Source organism: Paramisgurnus dabryanus, chromosome 2 (genome assembly GCF_030506205.2).
Source record: "Paramisgurnus dabryanus chromosome 2, PD_genome_1.1, whole genome shotgun sequence".
Taxonomy (NCBI): domain Eukaryota; kingdom Metazoa; phylum Chordata; class Actinopteri; order Cypriniformes; family Cobitidae; genus Paramisgurnus; species Paramisgurnus dabryanus.
This window is the reverse complement of record NC_133338.1, coordinates 44,111,403-44,133,421: the sequence shown is the minus strand read 5'-3', so window position 1 is coordinate 44,133,421 and position 22,019 is coordinate 44,111,403. Positions and strand designations below refer to the sequence as shown.

The 22,019-nt window shown below is 36.3% G+C and overlaps 1 protein-coding gene across 1 annotated transcript in view; it reads left to right on the top strand.

Annotated features, from left to right (window-relative positions):
- Window positions 1-22,019, top strand: part of adam19a (ADAM metallopeptidase domain 19a) — a 117,514-nt gene that overhangs the window by 82,880 nt on the left and 12,615 nt on the right. Inside the window, exons 12-19 of the mRNA XM_065289022.2 lie at window positions 5,330-5,507; window positions 10,104-10,193; window positions 10,386-10,581; window positions 12,541-12,649; window positions 15,867-16,071; window positions 16,320-16,397; window positions 20,072-20,180; window positions 21,129-21,270. Coding sequence (XP_065145094.1) covers window positions 5,330-5,507; window positions 10,104-10,193; window positions 10,386-10,581; window positions 12,541-12,649; window positions 15,867-16,071; window positions 16,320-16,397; window positions 20,072-20,180; window positions 21,129-21,270 — 1,107 coding nt within the window. The remainder of the gene's footprint in view (window positions 1-5,329; window positions 5,508-10,103; window positions 10,194-10,385; window positions 10,582-12,540; window positions 12,650-15,866; window positions 16,072-16,319; window positions 16,398-20,071; window positions 20,181-21,128; window positions 21,271-22,019) is intronic.

Below are 22,019 nucleotides of genomic sequence, written 5' to 3'. Positions count from 1 at the left end.
TTAATCAAACAGCATTGAGGTAAAATGTCTCACTGCTCTTAACTAAATCACCTTTCTACCTTTAATAACATTTGTACGTCGAATTGTACACGAGTTTGATTTGAGTTTTTCGTTCAGGGTTCATATTCTGTATTAGAGCTATGACTGTGGAACAGAAAAAAACCCTAAATTATTTGTTTATGTGTACTACTAAATAATAATAAAAATGCTAATTTCTGTAACACTTTACAAAAAGGTTGTATTTGTTCACATTAGTAAATGCATTATGAACGAAAAATTAACATTATATTGTATATAAGCATTTATTAATTCTTGTTTATGCCATTACAGTAATTGGTGTTAGTAGTTCAAATTTGATTTAAATTAAAATGCTAAAATCTAATTAAAATGCTAAAATGAATAAGATTTACAGTAAATAAATTACAAATTATAATATGTATGTATGTATGTCATATATATATGAACGCTTGTGTCTTCGTCACCTTTTTCACCCCTGATGAGTTTGCACCCCTGTAGAATACAAATGGATTAAACTACTTAATTTAGTGAATATATAATCATTGACAACATGTGGTTTGATACTTTGCAGCAGATATTTTGTAAAATCCAGTTTTCATGTGTTACTGTCACTGGTGTTACCTTCCTTATGGGTAACACCAGTGAAGATCAGTAACACCAGTGACTGGTGATTTGTTGTGTCACTGGTGTAACTGTGTTTTTTTTCTTTCACATTAAATAAAATCTTTCACATGTGACATGATGATAAATTTTAATTCATTGAATTCTGCTACACTTAAGAATTAATCTTTAAAGCTAAAAAAATAAAAAATAATATTTCATAAACGCCTTTAATATTGCTAAAGACATAAGGTAACACCAGTGACAAAAAAAGGTCTATGCATTCTTGAAGTGCATGCACACAAAAAATAAAAAATCATTAAGCTGTCATTTATGTGTACTCATAAAGTCAAAGTGTAATCTAATAATGTGGTCTAAGTTTAAATGTTAGAAAAAGAAATACATTTTAAGACATCTTGCAATGCCAAAAGTGGACGTTTCTGTAGAATGACCCTACTATGGAAGTCAATGGTGCCCCAGATCACAGATAAACACAGATTCATGTAGTTCACGTATGCATGTGAAAATGTGTCTGAAACTGCCGAATGTAGCATCTATTTACATATATATCTATGGTTCGAGCTGGTGTGAAAGAGTGGAGGCGGGGATTAATTTGCATATTTATAGATCTGCGTATACCGTATTTTCTGAAGTATAAGTCGCACTTTTTCATATTTTGACGAGTCCTGGAACTTATAAAGAGAAACCATTACCGTCTACAGCTGCTCCTGTATTTATGTTTTTCGATGGATTCAGTGATGCAGTATGACTTCGGGAAGTTTTTGAACTTGATTTGGCTTGTCGTGTTCATTTAGCCCAGAGATTCCCAAAGTGTGGTGCGCGAGAGAAAAAATGTAATGGCGGTCTGTTTCTTTAAGTGGGATTTTTCCATACAATAAATAAATAAAAAATTAACAGTAAACATTTCCTTTGTAATCTATAATTAATTAGTTTTTGATAGAAACGTAGAAGACAGCTGCTGTCTTTTTCTACACACTGCTTTTCTGTTATGCACTGCAGCCGCTATTTGCGTGCCAACTCGTTTCATTCATTCCATATATATTATAAATATGCTTAACCGGCTGAAATCAGGGAAACTGTCAAGTGTGGGACGTCTTATGATAAAGTTGTTAGTCACGACATATTACGCACGCATCTAGAAGGAGAGCGCACTGGTAAACATGAGGAAACTCTCATATATCATCTATTAGCTGACGGCAGTAAGTGTATGTTTTTTACCATAGTAAACTTGAATGGCATCTAAATATCACAGTGGTTAAACGCATATCTACGCTGAGCGTAGCTGCGTCTGGTCGTAGTTTCAGATGGTGCAACACGCGTAAATATTTTTCACAATGACAGACGTAGCTAAGCTCGATATAGGACTTACACCCAACTTCTTAACCTCCGGCTGTTGCAACCGGTCCCTGATTATTTGCGCATGATTAAACATGAGTCTTTAAAAACAAATCTTTTAAGGTATTTTTTTCTTTTGAAGTGGGGATTGGGGGTGCGCCAACCCGGTTGGGACATAGAAGGGGTTGCGCAGGAAAAAAAGTTTGGGAACCCCTGATTTAGCCTATTCAGCCTCCCAGGTATGTTCTGTATGCTATTGTGTATCGTGTAAATAACCGTTTGTGTTTCTTTAACATGTACGCACACCTATTCAGCTTCTGTGCTATTGTGTAGTTGAATAACTTGCCTTTCCAGATTAAATGTCTGTTCTTCAGCTTGGATTTTGTGAAATCGTTTTCTAAATAAAGCGATGTATAGTCCAGTGCGACTTATATATGTTTTTTCCTCCTCAAAATGCATTTTTGACTGATGCGACTTATAATCCAGAAAATACGGTACTAAATGAGGCAAGGGTGTAGAGTTACATTCAAGCTGTTTTAAAGCATCAAGAAATTACTGTGATAGGTAAAACTTGCATAATGTGCAATTATGATGCTCAAACATGAGTTTTAACTGATACGAATTACTGACTACAGGGAGACTTTAATCAAAATACAGCTGTGGCTTCATGACCTTTAACCAAAATGTTGAGCGAAAGGCACGGGGGATGTATCGGCAGGGGAAATAGAGCTCAGCTTTGTTAAGATTTCGCTGGAGGTGAGGAGTTGACATTGAGTTTGTGTGCTGTTATCAATGCACCATTGTTATTTATTTCCATCGGTTCTGGTCATATGAGAAAAATTCTCTAGAAGAGAAGCAAATATTAGACCGAGACAAATTTGGAGACGGAAATTGGGGGCGAAGGACATATAGTTACAGTGTTGTCAGCACAACAGTGGTACCGTGCAATTGTAGGTATATTTTGAGCTATCTGGTGAAAATGGGAAGCAGCAGGGGTTCGAGCTTTGAGCCTTGCGGAAACCCGGTGGGGATGGGGCTGGGTGAGCGCTTCGCTACTGCTGACTGGATGAGAACTGTTATCCAAGATATAAATATAATTTTCCAGAAGGCATTTTTTAGTTAAAAAGCAGAAACGCTGCATGCAGCTTAAAGATGAGAAGCGTCTGACAGTGCCGAAGCCTGATCCTGAAGTGGTAAAGTCAGAAGTAATGTAATTACGAGTTAAGCTCACATGAATGGGCAAGTGAAGTCATGTTTACCAGAGAGAATCTCCAATTGGGATGCCCAGGTTGTGACATTAGGGAGGAGGTGTCCGTTGGAAAAAATATCAGTAGACAACTTTGAAAAAGATTATAATGAATGGTTTTCATATATATTCATTTATTATATTTCAACAGAGCTTTTAGTCCACTAATGTGAAGCTAATGACTTTGTGTTCTGCTTTATGGTAATTAAGAAATTAATTACTTTCAGATATCAGGCATAAATCATAAAGGTTGTGTGAAAGTGATGCAGCTGTATTCATGAAAGCTTGCAACAAGAAAACATCTTTTGTAGTCTTGGCCACATATTTTTGTATCTGAATGTGTGATTATGAATAGTGAATATGCCATAATATCAACAGCCCATTTCATTTGGGTGCTTCCCAGTTGTTGATGGCCGCATTGATATATAAATGTTTTGCAGCACTTTGTTCGTGGAAAAGAGAAGTTAAACTATTTAAAATGGTTTGGGGTTGATTGATAGGGGTCAGTTAGGCTGTTATTGATAAGGAAGGTTAACGTTGGGTTAAATTCAGCACATTCTTTGGTCGTGATGGGTAGAAGTGAGATTATGCAGCACTTTTGATGTCAAACGGCTCTGAGATGAGTTTCTTTTAAGTCGTGGTAATGTGGGTTATCTTAAGGTCTGAAGTGAAAGGTTTGCTGGATAAGAATGTGTTGTTGACAGTAGAGGAGAGGAAAAGCAGAAGATCAGGGGAGATGAGAGGAGGAGGGTGAAAAAATCTGCTATTTGTAAATCAATAGATTTATTATCATGCTGTTACTCAACACAAACAACTGTAGGCAAATCTGGAGCGACATTGTAAGTACTGGGGAAAACCATTGTTCCTGTATACAGTAGCTTAGCGGTAGAGCATTAGCACCACAAAAGGTCAAAGGTTCGAACACAGAGAATGCACATACCGATTAAAAATACATAATTTATAATGCACTTTTGTAATGACGTAAATAAAATTCTGTAAAAAATCACCTTAATATCTTTAATATTGACTGAGTTACTGTACATTCACACCAGCCGCAAATGAAGCAAATAAATTGTGCTAATCACGTGTAGTTGGACGCTTGAACATTTTGAGTTAACTCGCGTCATTCGTGCGTAAAATTTGTGTTAATCGAGTGTAAAAAATGTGCATAATTCGTGCATGAAATTTCCGTCACTCGTGCATTAAAAATTTGCATCATTCGCGCATGAAATTCAGACACAATTACGCTCAATTGTCTGGCTTTAGCTATCTTGTAGTCTTAATATTTATATATATATAGCTCAAATTGAGTAAAGAGCGTTTTTACAACTTACTAGATTGTCCGACCTCCTCACTCACTTTCTTTCAAGCAAGATCCTTTTTATTCTTGTTTCTATAAAAGTACGAAGATGTGTCATACAGCTCCGGGTGTCCACATACAGCCACAATGAATTTGGCCTCCATTGTTGGTTCGTATTTCTGTCTCGGCTCACAAGAGCAAGGTCCTGATTGGTTACCGTGGCATGAATATTCGGCAAAGTTCAGATTTTTCACTTTACACATTACATGCGCCAAACGCTGAAACACTCAATTCGCTGTCATCATTCCCGTGAATCGCTCCATTCCCGCCGCCAGATGTCTATCGCATTTTTACATTTAAATCACTTCCGCTTAACGCTTTATTGTGTTAACCAATCAGGAGCTTGCTCTAGTAGTGACGTGATTACAACGTAGCGAGCGGAGTCACAGAAGCCCCTCCCATGAGGCAAATTTCCACGTGAATGTCTCGAATGACTAGAATTTCATGCACGGCTTTCACCCATGAATGAAGCGAGTAAACTCAAAATGTTCAAGCGTCCAACTACGTGCGAAATGCGAATAGCATGTTTTTGCCGCCTCTGCCGCGTTTGGTGTGAATCAGGCATCCATGTTAAATCAATGGCTAAAATCAAATTTTGATGGTCGTAATCTCATTAGATAAAATTATGAGACTTTAACCCAGATAGGATCATATACTGTATCTTTTCATACTTATTCATAGTCTCACATACTGTATGTTCATTGTTATACAAGAGAAAGCTATAATTCCTTTTCTGATACCGTCCACAGACATCCGTTCCCAAAAGTTTTCAGCCGATGTAGCAAGAAGGACCTGGACAGCTACTTCCAGAAGGGAGGAGGAATGTGTCTGTTCAACATGCCCAACATGAAGGATCTGGTCGGGGGCAAAAGGTGTGGAAACGGCTTTGTAGAGGAAGGGGAGGAATGCGACTGCGGGGAACCAGAGGTGATTTGTGCCTAAATGAATTATTGAGAATATTGAATCAGAACAATCATGAATTAATCATTTTAGAGACCAGTGGAGGGTTTGTAATGCATTTAGTAAATCAAAATTGGATCTGCATTGGTTACGTGCAGTTGATTTAGTTTTTGATTGGATGAGCCATTCTGAGCTGCTGTAAAATTACTATAAATGCACACCTATGACCACTTCACAATTGGTAAAAAAATATGAAAGTTAAAGTTAATCAAACGTAAAAATTACTTAAACAAAGACTTTGTTTTACCCTCTTAGTGTAACAAACTATATTTTTTGCCAGAAGAATTGTTAATTATTAATAAAGAATGACATCTGTAATATTAATTATCTTTTTGTAGCACAATAAGCCACATGTGTATGCAATGGGCATATTGCTTTATTAGGTTGTTTTTATAAATAGCTGGAAGGTATGCAGACATTTTGCAGATCTTGCAGGCATGACAGATGAAAGTGACAGATGAAAGAGTGACAAATAAAAATGTTTGTGTTTTGCATCTGCTTGCAAGTCAGGCAGAGAGAAGAAACCTCCCGCATTGTAAAGCTGTGGTTGACAGCCTGTCATTGCTCATATAATGGTTTGCTGATTTGCCATCTGGTGGATGTGGACTGAGGTATCCGAAACTTCTAGTCAGTATGCAAACATCTGGATGCCTGTTTACCTGCATTCAAAAGTACATCAAATAAAACAATACTTATAGGTCTATCTTAAACTTTACCTTACCGAAAAACATGCGCTTCTATACAAGCCTTTTAATGCAAACTATTTATTAGCATTTGATTTTAAAGGGCACATATGCTAATTTTTAAGATATATTTCCGGTGTGTCTGTAAAGTTTCAATTCAAAAATACTCCACGGATCATTTGTTATATCATGTCCAAATTTCCCCTATCTGGGAGGGAACAAAAATATGCTGCTTTTGTGTCTGTACCTTTAAATGCAAATGAGCTACTGCTCCTGACTCCTTTACCAACAGACAATGAGTGCTTTCGGTTAAAAATATTTCCTGTGATTTCTGTAAATACAGTCTGAGACAATAGTATCTCTAGTTGCATTAAAGCTACAGCATCCAAACATTTTAGAAAAGCTTTTAGGAAAATTAACCAGTTAGTCAGTGGCCATGGGCGGGGCTTTATCAGTGTGACATCACATTAACAAGAGAATCGAAACAGCATGTTTAATGAGACTGCTTTGGTTTAATGTGGATAAAAAAATGGAGAGAGTGGATTTTTTTATTTTCTGTTCATACACTGCCCACACACATTAATATCCAAACACCTTGTAAAATTGGATTTTGCATAATATATGTCCTTTAATGCAAACAAATTTTGCACCCTCTGTACTTCCTTGTACACAAAGAAACTGTTTTGACAGTGCAGGACCTGTCAGGCCTGTACATCTTGTAATATACTTATTGAATCACAGCATTAAGTTATTGCTAGTGTAATCATCGTAGCTGTCTGTTACGCTTGATGTACGCGGCTCTAAAATGATATCAAGCCACACAGCAGTTGACGTATGTGTTTGTGTAAGACAGATAGAGTTTGTGTGAGTATGTGTGCTTGTAAGAGAATCAGATTGTGACTCTGAATCACACACATACAAACTTCCCCCCTACCCATATTCATTTTCAGCTGTATGGTACAATTATTGTCCGACAGATTCCTACGCACTGTATATATCAGTGTCGTATACGTCAAACATTTTATGTACATCTAACATCCTGTACAATTTTTATTCTAGATGTATTTTGTTTATCAGTTCAGGTCATGGTGTGCATGCAGCTGGTGTGCGTGTGTGTGCGTGTGTGCTTTCACAGCTTTCACTAAGCGACTGACCCTGTGAGTTCAGGGCCATATGTTGATTGCAAGGGAAACTGCCATGTGTCTCTAGCTGACCACACAATTTTATCCAAGACTGAGAAATATTGCAAATGATGAGAATTTTTACGTGTTTACAGTAAACGCATGACTGCAGGTCTTAAAATAGTTTTCATCTCATTTGTAGGTTTTTAAATAGACATTAAATAATAATAATTGATTGTGTAAAGTACCTGACATTTATTACCAGCAAGTTTTCTGTAATGTACACTATCCAGTGTTCATGTAGCTCAATAGGTAGGACATTGTGTTAACAATGCAAAGGTCATTGGTTTGTTAGGCATACTGATAAAAATGTATACTTTAGCTTGAATCCATTATAAGTTGCTTTGGATAAGCATCTGCCGAATGCATAAATGTAATAAATAGTGTTCCTGTATCTCAGTTGGTAGAGAGACCCGTAGCAATGTAAAGGTCATAGGTTCGATTTCTAGGGAACACACAAACTCTTAAAGGGACACTCTGCTTTTTTTGAAAAAAGGCTAATTTAATAGCTCTCCTGGAGTTAGTTTTAAAGTTTTGGAATCCATTCAGCTGATCTCCGGGTCTGGCGGTACCACTTTTTAGCATAGCTAAGCATAATCCATTGAATCAGATTAGACCATTAGCATTGAGCTCAAAAATGACCAAAGAGTTTTGATATTTTTCCTATTTAAAACTTGACTCTTCTGTAGTTACATCGTGTCCTAAAACCGACGGAAATTTTAAAGTTGCGATTTTTAAGACACAAGATATGGCTAGGAACTATACTCTCAAACTGGCATAATAATCAAGGACTTTGCTTGGACTTTTCCCGAAAATAGTCCCCTTGGTAACTTTCAATAGCTGGGTACTAATTTTTTGTGCGATGCTAATGGTCTAATCACATTCAATGGATTATGCTAAACTATGCTAAAAGTGGTAGCGCCAGACCCGGAGATCAGCTAAATGGATTCCAAAACGGTAAAACTCAAATGTTTAACTCTAGGGGAGCTGGAAAATTAGCCTATTTTCAAAAAAAGTGGAGTGTCCCTTTAAAAAAAAACAATTGCCTTGAATAAAATACAAGTTGCTTCTGATAAGTATCTACCAAAGGCATAAATCACACAGTGCGTCAGCGTTAATGCTTCCCATTCACCTTTAATGGGTGATGTCATGCGTTGCCGAACTGAATTGTGGATTCGTTGGTGCCGCGTCAGTGCCGTTGCTCGCAGCAGAAGTTGAACATTTCTCCACTTTTCAAGCGGCAACGCGTGCGTCAGCCAATCAGATCGCCTTATGCAAATAACCTAGGCAGAGCCAGCGAATTACGTTTATGGAAGAATGGAGCATGTGTAGTAGGGATGCACCGAAATGAAAATTCTTGGCCAAAATCGAAAACCAAAAATGAGGAAACCAAGGCAAAAATAACTGAAACCGAAACACCGAAATAAATTATTATTCCAATTATTAGTACAACTGCATTTATGGCTATCACTGTGTACTAACTTTACTAGGGGTGTGTGACAGATCACAAAACTCACAGTTCAGATCACATTACAGTTTTTGAGGCACGGGTCGGATTATTTTTCAGATCAGCAAAAAGGGGGTGGGGAAAATCTAATAACAAATAAAGAAATTACAAACATTTATAAAAAAGAACAAAGCTGAACATTAATAAGGGCTAACATTAGCATTAGGTACAGAAATCGGATTAAATGAGTCATAATTGTATAATTTATTGTAGAAATTAAATATATTATTATTTTTAGAGCTATTTGTCTCTTTGTTAGACTTAAGTAGGTTCATTGAGGTTACTGTCTCTTTAAATAAGCAGAGACTGGTTTCTGACTGTAATCTATACATACACTTAAGACATAAACAAATGTTTTTATTAGAAAAAGAATACTGTGGAGATAATTTTGTTTATATGTGCCCTGTCAATAACAGAAAGGTTTTACGTTCGCTTGTTTGCGTCTCACTCGTGTGTGCACTATTGAGGGCACTTAAACACGCGCGCACACAGAGAACGAAGGCGAATCCCAAACAGCGCAGCATAAAAACGTTACGTTGTTTTTCATTGCTTTATTCGGCACATGTATGTTAAAGGACTATACAGTATGAGACACATTTGCGCGACTCTCTCTAAAGTTTACACATCAAGAGTTCTGATCTTTGAAGGGCGTACTCACTGTGATGATCACGTCTGGACCGGACACAACCGTATGTGCCTCTGTGCGTACTTTAGCGCCTTTTTGCGGGTAAATACATCCACACCGCATACATGTTGCTTCAGACAAGCACGTGCAGGTCGCGGTTTCTGTTTGCGTCATCACAACATTTCGGCCGAAAGCCGAAAATGCTCTTTTGGGCCATTTTCGGCTGAAAAGTTTCGGTGGCCGAATATTCGGTGCATCCCTAATGTGTAGCGCCCACTGTGATTGGCTGTTGACCACGCTTCATACTATAGCTCAGTTGGTAGAGCATTTTGTTATCAACACAAAAATCATGGGTTCGATGCCCAGGGAATGCACATCCTGATAAAAAATGTGATTTTGGATAAAAACCTTTGACTAATGCATAAATGTAAGCTGTTTGCATCTGCACTATTTATGACCCTTTTGTAAGTGTTTTGGATGAGCGGACATAAATATATATTGTAATAGTACTTTATGAGTTCAAAGCTATATGTTGATTTGCCGGTGTGTGTGTTTGGTTTTCTGCAGGAGTGCACCAATGATTGCTGCCACCCCAGCAATTGCACTTTGAAGGCAGATGCTCAGTGTGCCCACGGGGTCTGCTGTGAGGACTGCAAGGTGCCTAACTATTTATATGTCTATTTACTTCTCTGTCTCCCCCCTGCCTCCCTCTCTCACACCATCTGTATTGTGGCTCTCACTTAGTGTGTTTCAAATTCAATTTCTCTCTCAAGTCTGCCCACCACCTGCTCCCTCTCTCTCTCTTTTATCGAAGTCCTCCAGTCTCCTTATCATGCCCTCTGTCCTCAGCTAAAGCAGGCCGGCACCATGTGCCGCGGACCGGCCGGCGCCTGTGATCTACCGGAATACTGCACAGGAGGTTCCCCTTACTGCCCCGCTAATGTATACCTGCTGGACGGGTCGTCCTGTCAGTACGGCCATGCATACTGCTACAATGGCATGTGTCTGACCCACGAGCAGCAGTGCTTGCAGCTATGGGGCTATGGTGAGAAACACACTGCTTTTAGGAAATTTTGTTTACAGCTTTCGGTTATTAAGAGTTATTATGAGATCTGTCAGTTTAAATTAAGGTTCATTTACAGTAGCTGCAATGTTAGATTCATGCAAAATGTAATAATTAATCAAACATTAAATGAATTGTTTCTATATTAAATTAATATATAGAAATAACATTAGTATAAATATAATTAATTAAAGACAAATGTAGCTGATAAAGAAATTAAGTTCATTAAGATCAAATTAATTTAATTTACAAATTAACAACATGATTATATCAGATACTAATACTTTTACTTTGATATACAGTATGCCATATGCCACTGAATGACTACCTGGTTTATAAACCATTGTGTTTTCATGCTGTTTAAAGATTCTTCAAGGAGTACCACAGCATTAAACTGTGTTGTTACCATGGCAACATGTCAAATAATCGTAGTAATTTAGTGATAATTTAATTTACGTATCCTTTTGGGCCGTGCAATGAATCTGAGGCATTATCCCTAAACAAACCTTTTAAAACTTCAGTTCTTGAATGCTAATAGAGCTTTCAGTGTTTAGTCAGCACTAATGATCAAATAGTGCTTAATGTTGATTATTTAGCAAGAGCTCAGTGCAGTGGACTGTACACTTTTAGTTTGTTCTGGGCCGGCGTCCAGTCATGCTTTTTGGCTGTCTAATAGACGCAGTTCAGAGATGATGTACTTTTTTATTAGTACAGTTGCAGATGGGGTGACATGGAAGTGCATGTGACAAATGCTTTCATACTTACACATTTTATTTCACACATTTATTTATTGCAACGCTTAACTTTAGTAGTGATGGAAAAAGATTAATCGCGATTAATCGTATACAAAATAAAAGTGCATTTTTGCCTAGAATGTAATACAAGTTGCTTCTGATAAGCATCTGCCAAAGGCATAAATCTAAATGTATCCGGTGCTCCTATACTATAGCTCAGTTGGTAAAGCATTTTGTTATCAACACAAAAATCATGAGTTCGATGCCCAGGGAACGCACATGCTGATCAAAAATGTGACTTTGGATAAAAACCTCTGACTAATGCATAAATGTAAGCCGTTTGCATCTGCAGTTCAGAGATGATGTACTTTTTTATTAGTGCAGTTGCAGATGGGGTGACATGGAAGTGCATGTGACAAATGCTTTCATACTTACACATTTTATTTCAAACATTTATTTATTTCAACGCTTAACTTTAGTAGTGATGGAAAAAGATTAATCGCAATTAATCGTATACAAAATAAAAGTGCATTTTTGCCTAATATATGTGTCTGTACTGTGAGTAATTATTATGCATATTTAAACACACACACATACATATATACATTTCAGAGCATTTTTATTTATATATCCATTTTATTGTTAATATAGAATATATAAAAATATAAATAAATATATATACACATGTAAATGTTTCTTAAAAACATACATGAATGTGTGTGTATTTATATATACATAATAATTACACACACCGCACACTCATATATTATGCAATTATTTTTATTTTGTATGCGATTAATGGCGATTAATCGCATACAAAACTACTTTTTAGTTGTTGTAAATTTTTTTGGTTTGGTTGAAATTATTGGACTACTGTAAGAAGAAAATGATGGTGTATGTCAGTAAATACACTGATTACTTGATATCTAAATATTTTTGCATGTACACTGTCAGAACAGTCTCCAGCTGTCATATTGGTACGTCAAAGGTACATATTGGTACCTTTTTAAAGGGTAGTGCACCAGTGACAGCTTGTGACAATTTTTTGGACCATTTTTTCTGAAAGTACATTAAAAAAATATGATAACTAAACTGTAGCTATTGGCTTAAATCCAGTTAGCCAATTTTCACACCATGTATCTGTTTGAAAACTTTATTGAAATGGACATTTCTCAGAGGTAACGTGAGTTTAACTGAATTTGTCCAGGTGCACAGCCAGCACATGACGCCTGCTTTCAGGATGTGAACGCGGCAGGAAACGCCTTTGGAAACTGTGGCAAGGACAGTCATGGCAACTTTGTGAAGTGTGAGAAAAGGTGAGATGTGGGATTTCATTGCAGTGACTAGCCCTGTGCTGTTTCCTGCTCAAAAAATTGCTGACCTTAGTAAAGTCAAATCTGCATTTTCTGCAAATAGCTATTTGAGCTAAATCGACTTTTTAACAGATACAGCACTTTACATTTCTCTTACGAATCCCTCATCTATAAAGACTAAATTCATTCTTACAGTAAATGCAGCCGCATCAGCAGTTGTACAAACTGTACATTTACAGATTTTTTACAGACTGTACAGTACTTCTATCCTCTCTATTATATTATATTACTCCTTTAAAGGGCACCTATTGTCCGATTCAGATTTTTACTTTTTCTTTTGTGTGTAGGTGTGTATTAGTACATGTTAACGATATGCAAAAGGTACAAACCCCAAAGTTAACAATGATGCGAGTTATCGTCTCCAACGTAAATCTCTTTTCTTGGACTACAACAAACACACAGATTGTAGGCAACAGTTTACTTCCTGGAATTGGTGATGTAGACAAGCCCAACATTATTATAATTCCTCCTGCATTGACTCACAGCCTGTAAGTTAACTCCTGTTAGCATTGCATTGTGAGCGAATCTTTCAAACATGGTAAGGAGCGTTATATTTTCGACTAATGTCAGAGGTATTTAGGCCAATCACATCGCTTTTTAGTTTTGTACAAAATATGTGCGTTTCAGGAAGAGAGGGAAATCTGGAGCTACAAAAATGTACAGTATGGAAAATAATGTGTTTTTTGAACCATAAACCACGCAAACACATTATACCAAATACACAAAATAATGTTTTTAGCAATGAAATAGGTGCACTTTAGAAATAATATAGTTAGTGAATTTATATCAACTTTTTAAATGGAATACTGTAGCATGCAGAACATGTCTCCAGTATCCCAAAGATAGGGTGAGATTATTTCAGGACACTTTACTGTAATACAGTGATACAGTATATTTCAGAGTTTATAAATGGATTTATTTTGGGACTTTCAAAAGAGGAGTGTCTAATTCAGTCAGTAAATTAGCTTGTTGACATCAACATCACTTTGAGGGATGTTTACGTGTCATTAGGGTTGGGCGATGTCCCCTAAATTGGCAGTTGACGATGGTTAAGTTAACGATGATATCGCTAGGTGGGGGGGGGGTATTTTAATTTTTTGTTGTTATTCATTATTATATAATTGTTATTCGGTATTTTACTTTATTTCTTCCACTTAAGAAGAGTTGTGAACTTTTTTATTTTAATATAGATTTTTACATAAATACTATTTTGTACTTAAAAGCTATAATTTTGTTATTTTACGAACCCAATGAGTCCTCCACGCTTTCCAATAGGTTGCACGTAATATCTGTGCATACGTGCCCCCAGTACTCCGTCAGAGCAGCCAGCACTTCCATCCGCAGCTTATTAAAACTAGACAAAGTGGCCAGAAACCTTAAAAATTGAAACATGGTCTGTGTATGTAAATCCCGTGTTTCAGTCGGAGTGTTGTTCCCGTTTTAGTGTTTTTGGCGTTCGCTGAATTCTGGGTTTATATCTTAATCTGCCGCTTCAGTGCAGTATAGCCACATAGCTATGTAACAATAAGCACAATCTCCCGAGACACTACAATAGGCTACTAATAAATTATTAATATGGGCTGTTTTCTTGTACAAAATAAAATAGTTTAAGTTAAATGTACAACTTGTAAAAAGACTTTTTTAAAGTGCCCGCCAGCATTTTTTGTGATTTTCACAAAAGTTTCACAAAATGCCTTTCAGGAAAATGTCCTTATAAAAATAAACGTACATATATATCAAATGAACAGACCCTCTGCTTTCAAACAAACAATAAATAAACAAACCGGGGGGAAAAAAAAGATTCATTCTATCTTAATTTTTTCTCAGATTATAAACTTAAATATGGGTATTTTTTTAGGGAAAAAGCTGAAATAATTGCATTTTTGTTTAAGAATTTTGTTAGAGATCAGATTCAGAATGATTATCAAAACATACACGGGTGTAAAATATATAATTATTTTATAAATTGGGTTAGGTTATCTAGTGGATAATCACAGTATTACAGATAACCATAAAAACTCATCAGGAACATGTTTTTTTTTTCATGCAAATGTTTTCTCTTAATTCATGAGATAACTCATCAATGGCGGGGAAAGAATGAAAGGGTTCCAATCCCGGTGACCGCTTTTGTAACTTTTTCTGAAACTGCAGCGTAATATATAACCTGATTCATTGTTAAATTAAATCATACTTTTTTCATATTTGTGACCCTGGACCACAAAACTAGTAGCACGGGTATATTTGAGCAGTAGAAATAGTAGAAACAATACATTGTATAGGTCAAAATTATTAATAAGTAAAGATATTTAGTACATTTCCTACCGGACATATATCAAAATGTATTTTTCATTAGTAATATGGGTTGCTAAAGATTTCATTTGAACAACTTTAAAGGCGATTTTCTCAATATTTAGAATTTTTTTTTTTGCTGATTCTAGATTTACAAATAGTCGTATCTCAGCCAAACAGTTGTAACAAACCATACATCAATGGAAAGCTTATTTATTCAGCTGTCAGATTACAGTACTGTGCAAAAGGCCACCACCACCAGACTTGTTGTTTAAGAAGTTTTAATCTACATCCATATTTTTTTTTCAATCTATTTTATTAAGATACAAAAAGAAAATACAGGAAATATGTACAAAAAAATAAAAAATACAATTTTCAGGGCTAAATGTCTTCTTGAGGCATCGTCGGTGTTTAGTGTGACCTCTTTTGGCACTAAACACATCTTCAGTGTTTTTGAGCAGAATAAAGTAAAAAGACTTTTATTTAGGTTTAAGAGATCTGCAGTTTTCTGCTATTGCTCAAGTGGAAGGAGAGTTCACCATAAAAACTTGACACATCAGTTTACATTTTTTTATGCAGTTTTTAATACTATATACACATTTATTGTATTTTCTGGATGTAGTCTATTAAAGAGACTAAGAAACAATTATATATGATCACTGTAACATTGCAAAAACAACCCATTTAATTCTGGCATGGTGGTCTAAGACTTTTGCACATTACTGTATGTATAAATCTTAATTTAAAAAATTGACCCTTTTTACTGGTTTTGTGGTCCAGGGTCACATTTGCTTTTGCTGCATTTAGAGTATGCAGATACTATATGTTAACTCTTATATGTAAACTTGCATTGTACAAAATCTCCCTACAGCGATGCCAAATGCGGCAAGATACAGTGTCACAGTGCTGCCAAGAAACCAAAGGGCACAAATTTTGTGTCCATAGACACCACCATCCGCACTGATAAAAGCGAGTTCAAGTGCAGGGGCACATATGTCTACAGCACTCAGGATGGGCAGGGCGATCTCCCTGACCCAGGACTGGTCATGACTGGCACCAAATGTGGAGAGGGAAAGGCAAGTTTTTGGGGAGTGGGGGGTGTTTGCTCATGTTGTTAATTCAGTATACTAAGCAAGAGGCTAACAATGTACATAGTGTGCAAATATAATAAAATAAACCAGGATGACCAGATTATTTTTTATGACTGAAAAGGTGTGATCCTATGTATTATATCACTGTATATAAATCTGTATAAATGTATATATGTTTCAAAGATGTAATAAAAGTGTTTGTGATAAAATGTTATTGTCTTATTTGGCTTTAGGTGTGCAAAGACCGTCGATGTCAAAATGCCTCTTTCACTGAGTTAGAAACATGCATCGCCCGCTGCCACGGTCATGGGGTGAGTGGTCATAAAGCAAAAAGATTTGATGATCAGAAGCATACAGCATCTTTAAGTTTTGAGTTTTTTCTGTTTTGTAAGAAAATCTTGTCCAGGCACAAGTTCAGTGTGGGCATGGTGATAAATAATACTTAATGATTAATATTCCACAGCATAAAAATATAAATCATTATTGGAAAAGCGGAGAGTTTACTCAAGTTTAAAGAAAGATAATACATAATAAATAAACAAAGACTGACAATTTGTTTTAGGGATTCGTCTGAACTGCACTTTGAAAAACTACTAATATAAAAATGATAAGTCATAAATAAAACTATGCCTTAGTATTTTTTTTTACTTAAGAGTTGTTTATAACCCAGACTGACTCATTGCCGATTTCACACCTTTAAATCCTTTAAAACCGCCCTCCGGGTCATTCATCTACGACACGTATAAAACCAACACTTTTCTTATATTAGCAAAGCTATAGCATTCGATTTGTGTATTTTCTGGTCAAATGGTCGTAAACAGCCTTCAAGCTGTATAAACTCGATCCCGTCATTCTTTAATCCGTTTGCCCTCTCTGCCTCACGATTTTGTCAGCTTACTTTTATTTCTTTATTTCTTGCTTATTTACCCAGACGCTTTTCAAAAGGGCAACCAAATACGGCACGTCTTTCAGGGGATATTAGAGATTCAGAAAGTGCTTTTTCATTATTCATTTGCATTATCGTTTGATTCATATTGATTGTATGACTAAGGGAAGTGTGTGGATAGTGAATAAAGTGAGTGATGGTGATATTTGCACACAACACGTTTTCGTTCCCGTCCGCTCTGCTTGGTTTGCCTCTGGGTGAGATTGAAGCGTGTAAAATATTCGGTGTTTAAAAAAATCCATTAAGATGAAAGCTCGTATATTTCATATTTGCCCTGTACTTTAAAATATACTACAGTTGTAGCAGTGAAAATTGTGATCGGTAAACCGCAGCGTATGATTCGGACTGATTCTTAAGCTTAATGTACACTTGATGGTTGTAAAAAGTTTGGCTAGATACAGAAATGTCTGGATGTCATTGCATTAGGTAGGCAATGTTATTTATTTTAAAGAAAGATGCATGGACACATTTGAAGCAATTTATGTTTAAAATAAGGATCTTTGTTGGGTTTAGTGAAGATGACAATGTATTTGGAATGCTTTGTTGTTAATTGCATTAATAAAAACAGCCTATATTTGGTTTATATAGTGATATTATATGGGTCTCATTTACTACACTCTAAAAATGGCTGGGTTATTTTTGACACATAATGGGTAAATATTGGACCAAACACATGCTGGGTTAAAATTACCCTGTGCTGGGTTAAAAATTACCCAATGTTGGGTTGTTGTTATGCATCCATGGGGCATAATAACCCAGCAGTTGTGTTAAAATAACCCAGCATTTGGTCAAATTTTATCCTAGCATGTGTTCTGTCCAATATTTACTCATTATGGGTCAAAAATAACCCAGCCATTTTTGGAGTGTAAGCATGTGTACGCACAAATTTGTTCGTAAAACTTTCATACTAAAATGTACTTTAAATGTATGTAAAAACTTAAGAACAACTTAGACCACACGTGCGCAATAATCATGAATGAGGAAAAAGAACCCTATAATATATATCTGTGTTATATATTTTATATATTTTTGTTCTTACGTTTTTACATACATTTAAAATACATTTTAGTACAAAAGTTTTTGTTGAATCATGATTTGTAAGTTAAAACATCCGTAGTGAATGAAACCCATTATTTTGTGTTATCCTATTAAACACATTATGTGTTATTTCGTGTTGATTTTGAGTTCAAATAAATAAACGGAAAAACAAAAGATGTGTTAAAACAACACAAAGTGTGTTGTTCCAAAAATAACACAGAGATGTGTTAAGTTAAGCACAACACACTAGGGGCCCTATTTTAACGATCTGAAACGCAAGTGCGAAGCGCAAAGCGCAAGTGACTTTGTGGGCGGATCTTGGGCGCTGTTGCTATTTTCCAGGCGGGAGAAATAACTCTTGCACCAGGCGCAAATCAATAAGGGGTTGGTCTGAAGTAGGTTCATTATTCATAGGTGTTGTTTGGGCGTAACATCAAATAAACCAATCAGAACGCTATCTAACATTCCCTTTAAATGCAAGGGCGCAAGTTCCATGGCGGGTTGCTATTATTATGACGGATTTACCAGGCGCACGCCAGGAGCGGTTCACAGCCGAGGAGTCCTACGTTCTTGTAAGAGCAGTCAAAGACAGAGAAGATGTTTTGTATGGGGATAGGAGAAACCCGCCCAAATCAGCGTCGGTTAAACAGGCGTGGGAGGAAATAGCCACAATTGTCTCATCAGCTGGCATCCCCAGGACGTTGCACCAAGCGCTACAATGATGTCAGGAGACGGGGGAATCCCAAGCTTGCCAGCATAAATCGGGCATGCCGTGTAACGGGAGGGGGATCTGCCTCTACACAGGACCTGACGCCAGCAGAGGATATCGCTGCGTCCACCCTCACCGCTGAAAGCCAAGAAACGAAAGCAGTCCAACCCCAAAGTACTCTTACAAATCCAGTTCACATACATTAAGGTTTCTTATGAAAACATTTTAATTATTATTTACATAAAATAAGCGTAATACAGCCACACAACAAACTTATGAAAATATTTTAATCGTTATTTGCATGAGAATTTTTATCGCCGCCACATAATAAATAAAAACTATCACCACAATGCTCACCACAATGATTTCCCTTATCTCATGTGTTAATATTTTTTATTGTAACAATTTATGATTTGCAAAAATAACTGTTGCATCTGTGTAGATTAGATAAGCAAAGTGTATGCGCGTTGTGCACGCTATACATTATGGTCAAGCATGCGCCCTTAAAATAGCATAATGAACAACGCGCAACGCGCCACTGACTTTAGACTAGTTTTTTTTGGTCAGTGGCGCAATTGTTTTTTGAAACTGGAAAATAGCATCAGGGATGGTTTGCGCGGGAACACGCCTCCTTTTTTGGGCTGAACCGCCCAGGGAGCGCAAGTTCATTCCCTAGTTTGCCGACGTGCGTTTGTGGAGGGAAAAACCCGCTGTGCGCCGGTGCAAAATACGAATGATACATGCGTCACTGACAAAGTCAATTGCGCTGGGTGCAAGATAGGGCTATAGATGTGTATATGTTTTTTACAGATGCTATTTATTTGTTGCAAGGGGACATGTCAAGCATTTTCCTTTTTTGTACATCAAGCATTATTTGTCTGAATGCCAGGCTGCTCCTTTCAATACAATAAAGGTGGACAGTAACAGGGACTGCCAAGACCCCCAAACCCCACTCTTATCCATGTGAATGAGATTTAGGAGTTATGGCTGAGGGTGACATTTCCTAGATTTGGTCTGTTCTGAACACAAAGCCGTCATATGGCTTAAAACAACGTGTAATACAGAGAAGATTATATTTAAACAGAAGATTATTAATTATATGAAGCCCTATTTTCTTGCTTTAATGTATACAATCGAGTAAGCTGTACATTTTGGTAAAAATGTAAAAAATTACGTTATTAATGATGACAGAATTTTCATTTTCAGTAAACTTTCCCAAAGGCATGTTAAAGTTACACCCAAATCTCCCTGATGAAAAGTTTTATTTCCTGTTTCCTGTGTTTTATATGCAGGTGTGTAACAGTAATGGCAACTGTCACTGCAACCATGGGTGGGCTCCTCCCTCGTGTGAGAAACCAGGATTGGGTGGCAGCGTGGACAGTGGCCCTATACAATATCACAGTAAGTTAACCTTCAGCTTTCAGTAAAAATGTGTTTTCACACTTGCTTTTTTTCTCACTTTCTCACCTCCTCTTTGTCCATCTTTCAGAGACATTGATCTAAGATTTTATCACTTTCCTCTCTCTTTTTCTCACTCTCTCTTTCCTTTTCTCTGTCTCACACCTCTTTCAGGATGTGACCTTGATCATTAATCTCAAATGTTTGTATTTTTCCTTTTTAAACCAATTTTTTGGTATTAAAGAGTATCAAGAGCAATTTCTAAGTTCAAGAGTATTTTGTTACACTCATTTAATTTAACATATGACTGTTTTTGCCACACTTTTTGATCATGAGGGTACGTTCAGAGGATACTGCGTGCACAGTATATGTGCATACTAAATGCTGCATACTATGGGGCAGTTTCCTAGACAGGGCTTAATCCCTGACTAAAATGAATGTTTGAGCTGTCTTAACTGAAATCAGCCTGCACTGACATTTCTTAAAATATATCAGTGCCATTGTTTTGTGTATATGCACATCACTAATGTGTTTTTGTAAGGTATGTTTGTTAAAACTACTTAAATGTCCCAATATAAGGCCTAGTCCTGGATAAGCCTTATCTAAAAATCCTGTCTGGGAAACTGCCTCTATATACACTACCTGTCAAACGTTTTGAATCCCACGATTATGTATGTTTAAATGTATATTATATTATGAAGTTTATTTAAAACTTACATGCAGGATGTAGTATTTAATGTGTTTTGTTTGTGCAGCCATATTGTTCAGTTTGGTAAATATATTCATACTAGGCACAGGAGAGCTATAGATATTATTACAGCACAGAATGAATACAGTGCACACATGAATTATCTTGTATGTATTATTTAATAGGAGAGATAATTGGTGGGCATTTCACTGTGTGGTTTTGGTTGACCCCTGTCTTAAGGTTGATTCTATATCTGTTCTCAGGTCAGGCGGGATTGGTTGTTGGGCTGCTGTTTGCTTTTCTAGTGCTTCTCCCTGCTATACTTACTGCCTTCTACTGCATCAGGATTAAAAGCTCCTACTACCACAAGTGGAGGACAGAGAGAGAGAAGAACAAATGCAGCAGGTATTACTGCCTTTATATATTTAGAGACTTTTTAATGTTTATAAGATTATATTTATATAATTAATACAGAATAAAATGTAAAAAACAGATTAGATAAGGTAAACTAAACTCGCGTTTTTCATATTTTCCAAAAGGATTTGCCCTGCCTCAGCTTGAGCATGATTCCCTTGTTATTAGGAATTAAGAAATTATTTAGAAATAAAATATGTTGGTAGGTCTGATAAAACAGTGATAAAATCTATGTAATAGTAAAAGTTGTCAATGTTCCCCCTATAAAAATTGGTACATGTAGATGGATGTAGAAGACTTAACACAGGGTTTACTGCAACTTTAGTGCTCACTATACTAGTCAACATTTAAAATGGATCAAAAGCGTTCATCAAAGTTGTTCTAAGACAAGAACGGGTATTAGGTTTTGGTTTAAAGCCAACTTTTAGGAAAAGTTTTGATTCACTTCAAATGTTAACTATTGTAGTTAGTTTAACTTAATTTTTAAGATATTTGAGTGCTTTAAAATTTTAAGTTAATCCAACTTAAAAATATTGGTTGACTCAAAAAAAGTTTTGACTCAAATTGTTGTCAACTAATATTTTTAAGTTGAATTAACTCACAATTTAAGGGCAGGCATGTAACTTACTGTACCTTTTTAAGTTGAAGCAACTTTACAGTGCATGAATTTAAATAGCTTATTTACACAAAAAAATGGTCTTCAAAATCATTTGATCTGATGGTATATACTTAAATGTTTG